The following is a 5,013-nucleotide window of genomic DNA, read 5'->3' as shown; positions in this document are numbered from 1 at the left end:
CTGTTCAGTCGCTGCTGGATGAGAAGACTACTACAGCTTGTGATGTCACACGCGTAGAACGATTTAAAGAAAATGTAAAGAAAATTCAACATTTTTCACTTTTCTCGCATAATAGAGTAACACTTGACTTGCCTCTTTCAGAACGCAGGGAGAATAATATTACCATCAACATACGTCAGCGACAACTTGGGGAAACATGCACCTTTTTTCCAAAAAAAAAAGTGAAATTCTCTTTATATTTTCCTTATATCGTTCTACCCGTGTAACATATATACAATCCAGTAGTCTTCTTATCCAACAATGACCCTGCAGAATAATTTAGAAATTCATAAATGTTGAACTAATTGTCTGATTTTCCCCAAATTTTCACTGATGTGTTCTACTAATATGACTGCATTCACTCAATTCACATATCATATTAAGGTGGCATTGTCCTTTAATCGTAATGAAAATGGCATGATCTTTATCATGAACTCTTTGATAAATGAACGGCAATCATAAATTCAATCAAATAGTATATGAAAACATTGACCGGAACGTTGTCAAAAGCATTTTATCAAATGCAAGGTTTCATTACTTATTTTCTGATTATTTTACACTCCGTCAGGGTCAAAGGTGACGGCAGCTAATTTAAGGATCGATGGTTTGAAGTTTCTAACAGCCGTTTTTTTTTTTTTGGAATATAGGAAAGACTGTAATGGCGTGTACATGAAGTGTCTCACACCTGCTACTTAACACTTACGTTACCAGCAAGTAAAAAATAAAATGAAACAAAACACAAAAGAAACAAAGCAAAATCAACTGGCCAGACAGCGACTTGTTGATGGTCTATACGCAGAATGAATATTGTTAAATCGTCTGCCCTATTTTGCATGTATTGGCCTGAAGTGTTACCAAGAAAACAATGCAAAAGCTACTGCTTTTGCAGTATGTGAGTGCTTCTACGTGATGAGTTACGACCCGTCGACAGGCAGTGCTCTGAAGCAAAATATACGAAGACAAAATCTTGAGGATAACTACGATCATGTGTACATAAACAAAATTAAGTCATCACTTCGCATGCCATAACCCGTAATTTTTTAAAACGGTAAATACCGAACTTAGTCTCAACAATGTTCGTTTCAAAAGGTGTTCTAACACTCAGCACTTCAGTGACATAGCATGTCAGTGTGTTTGGCGTTAAATTCTCAGTTCATTACCACATATACATATCCTCGTAATCTATCTGAGTAGTACTGTTGAATGATTTCAAGCAAGAAAATTCTAAAGGTTCTTGTACACACAAAGGAAGTTGCCCCGAAATGCTCTCCATTCAATATCAATTCTTTATCGGGAATACAAATTAGGTCTATCTTATCAGAAATGATGACACCAGGTAATACAAGAAGACTCAGGGATCGAAGCCAGTACAATTAGCTGTGGCATTCATGTAAGCGTTCCATACTTTGAATTGCTCTCCCACCTTTCTACCAATACCGTGTATCGTCATGAGGTTTGGGCTACGCAGCGAGCAGGTGTCCATTTTCCCTCCCCAATTCTTAAAGCCATCGTGATTTATCGGACCAAAGCCGAGTCGCTTGGTCAATATACCCTGGTAGGCATCATCAACATTGATGATGGGCGTCCGCATAGATTCCCGGTACATATTCGGGACCGTATCCGTAGACATGACATATCCACCTCCGCTGCAGTAAGGTGGATAAAAAGCCCCGTAATACAGCTCGTCCGAAACATGGTAGCGCTCATAATAATCGTGTTCGGGAACATTGGGCGAGTAATGGACACTGGAATACATCAAGGACCCAAGGAAGAACTCCGTCTTTGCCATTCCTTTGCTACGAAGAGATTTGATGTAAGTGATTATGTTCACAAAGTTGACGAACATGTCATCGTCGCCTTTGTAGAAATATTTGGCATGCTGACAGTTCTCCGTGATCCACTTGAGTCCCAGGATGACCTTCAGCGTGAGGTTCCGGAAAGACTCGGTAAAGTTCGCCTGGATGATATCCCCGTATCTGAGCTCCTCCTGTTGGAGACGAAGTTTTAAGTCGTCGCTCTCTTCATACAGTGAGCCCATGACAAACACGCACCTGACCGTCTCTCCTAGCACACGTTTATCCTTACACCAAGTCTCCCGGATCGCTACTCTGGCCTCGGAGTGATCCGGAGGGGTGCTGACTAAAACCAGTAGGAAGATGTCCAGGGGTGTGCCATTTTCGCGGTAACATATACGCGGGTTATTGAGGCGGTAGGTTAGAACTTTCTCGAGGAAGGGTTCGTTGTTCACGTTCTTGGGAAGCACGATATCGAGGTCGGGGTCAGGGCACATGAGGAGCAAAGATTTGTTCCGGGTGTCTTGCCAAGAAGAAACTAGATTCTCTGAATAGATAAGACTCATCGTTACGTAAACGCTAAAGGAGCATGGGTTATTACGGAAGAAATATCTCGTGAAGGAGTCATCGCTAACCAGTGTCCAATTGCGCTCGTAGGCTATGGTGCCCATGAACGCATCTGATATAGGAAAGATTTTTCTTATCATTGCACTTTCATACGTTTCATTCGCCAATCTTCTGGTAATGACAAAAGCGCTTTCTTCAGTGCAGAAAGGAGGAAAATAGTCATGTTCGTATTGCTCGTATGAAACGTAAAAAACACTTTCGGGGTTTCGTTGGACATGCGACATTGAAATAACTTGACCGATCCAGCTACGGTCATCCGATATTTCATTCCTTACACTGTAATCAAGACGCTCCAACAACCTTTTATAATTCAAGACGGTATCATCAAAACCAACGTAGGCATATTGGAAGGATTGACAGTTTTCCATAGCCCACTTGAGGCCGAGGAGCACAGGGAAAATCGTCTTAACCTTTGCTTCATAAGGGAAATCCCCGATTAAGATATCGCCGTGCTGTTCGAGCTCTCGAAAAAGCACCTTGCTGTAATTCCTTGGCCTCCCAGTGACGAAGACAACTTGTAGTTTGCGAGCGTCATTTACCGTCGCATTTGCCCATGTTTCTCGGATCGCCTGTCGGAGACGTGTGCGGAAGGGCAACGATGATACGATGGCAATCACGTACGTTTCTCTTCTGCACTTCACCGAGAAGTTCCCAATGGGAGACAGAGTCTTCGCGAACAGTTCAGTGTTGTTGGCAAAAGTTTGCTTATGCACGTTTAAATTGGGAACTTGTCTATCAAGGCTTGAGTCATCTGACCCGATGAACAGGGACGAAAAGATACTCTTGGATTCGAGCGACCCATGACTCCTGTAAGCTTGTATCACGGCACTGCGTTTCTCGAGTTTCTCGTTTGGGATAAAATCGGTATTCCACATGGAGTATTTCAAGACGTTGAAAACTCCGAAAAGCATCACGATCCAGACTGAAATCCTCAATTTGTTCCTGGAGAGATACATCTTTAGTTCATGTTAGATGTAATCTTTGAAATGATAATTTCTAGAAGCCTCATGAATATGATAATATCTGAACACCCTCTCGACACCGACGTTTCTTACTTATCTGTGACTATCTCACTCCCAATGGAAATTTCTAGATCGTCCGAAAAAATTATCCATTTGTTTCTCAACACAAGGTCTTCATCTGCAGATTAGTTTCACTGGAAAGCAATGAGCGATTGTAATTTGAAAGTTATTCTTGATTATGTGGAGGAGATACGATGACTGGTAACTGATGACGTAGGAACATGTCCACTCCAGGGCTCCCTCACTCACAACTTCTGCAATAGTACTGAAGTCTCTTTGTGGTTCCCCGCTGGCGATGTTCTAACCACAAGACGTCAGGAAATGCCGGGTTTGCCCCCTCCCCCCCCCCCAATGCGCATGCGTGAAACGTGAAAACATCAAGAACATAGGCGATGAATACATCTAACACACATACGCACGCACCCACCCACTACGCCCCCTCCCACACACAGAGAAATGTACTTTAAGCACACAAATTACGACGTAGGGCAGAGTATTATTCTGATGGGAAAAAAATCACATTTTTTTTTTGGGGGGGGGAAGTGGTTGATTATTATGAAACCATACTTTTTATCAGTGATACGAGGGGTACGATGTCTATCATACGCATTTTCTAAATCTCTCAAGGAACCAAGAAGTTTTCCTATCTGTAAAATAAAACCTGCTGCACAGTCAATTCCAAATTGCCTCTAGCTCAACAATTTGAAATACACATCTTCGACCACAATTGAATGGTATCCTTTTGAAAGCGTACTAGCAAGCAATCGCCCCTGAGATCGAAATTTCAGTTCTCCTTGCCCTCTAAACTGTCTGGTAATTTCCATGAGATGAGTCGACACACGTATCACAGCCTTGAACGAAGAATAATCATAATTAGGTGTGATGGTGTTGAAAATAAGTCGTATTTCCGGTCTAGCCACTTCATCATCCTTACCCAAGATTGGTGATGAGGATTTGGGGAAGTATGTAATAAAGTCTGGCTCTTGAAATGGGGTGAATCAGCAAACCTCGTTCTTGTTCAAGAACAAAGAGCCTAACGTTTATGACCAAGTTCCGACACTTTTATTTTGTACTAGTTAGCTGGTGGTGGCGCTATTACTACTGGCACTATCGCTATATTGCGCGAGTATGTGCCGGCAATCCTCAAAGAATGACATTGTTAACCCTATAATCGTGTTATTGTCAGAATGATTTATCTTTGGCAAGATTGCATTCACGTGCTTTTTAATTGGGTAGAAAGTTCTCTGGGGGTTTTCTATCATGTGGGTTTGCAGTAAGAAATGTGATTTTCTTAAGTACTATGGTGATTTTGTTTTCTTCTCATATCTACCTCAATTGTTTCTTACCTCTATTATCTTTTTTATTCCAACTATTCAAAAATCTTTTCTTTCTTCTTCACTTTATTTTTGCTCCTCCTCTTTAAGGAATCTACCGGAATGAGTTTGTTAAGTTTGATTTCATGAAAGTGAGTAATGTATTGAAACCACAATGGTATGCTGATATAGTTAAATGCTACTTCCGTTCCGTTTTAC

At 41.4% G+C, this 5,013-nt stretch overlaps 1 protein-coding gene across 1 annotated transcript; it reads right to left on the bottom strand.

Moving 5' to 3' along the window:
* Nucleotides 1-364: 364 nt before the first annotated feature.
* On the bottom strand, nucleotides 365-3,730 carry LOC139724785 (uncharacterized). The gene has a single exon (XM_071635905.1). It carries the CDS (start codon nucleotides 3,413-3,415, stop codon nucleotides 1,391-1,393), a length of 2,025 nt encoding a protein of 674 aa, XP_071492006.1. The 5' UTR covers nucleotides 3,416-3,730; the 3' UTR covers nucleotides 365-1,390.
* Between the last annotated feature and the right edge of the window lie 1,283 nt (nucleotides 3,731-5,013).

Source organism: Diadema antillarum, unplaced genomic scaffold (assembly GCF_040938485.1).
Source record: "Diadema antillarum isolate AM-2024a unplaced genomic scaffold, OU_Dant_1.0 scf00000015, whole genome shotgun sequence".
Lineage (NCBI taxonomy): Eukaryota > Metazoa > Echinodermata > Echinoidea > Diadematoida > Diadematidae > Diadema > Diadema antillarum.
Note: the sequence above shows the minus strand (reverse complement) of the source record. Positions and strands in the feature narration are given on the sequence as shown.

What these genes read in the sequence shown, in the direction of transcription:
- LOC139724785 (XM_071635905.1), bottom strand. Translation starts at nt 3,415, where the DNA reads ATGTATCTCTCCAGGAACAAATTGAGGATTTCAGTCTGGATCGTGATG.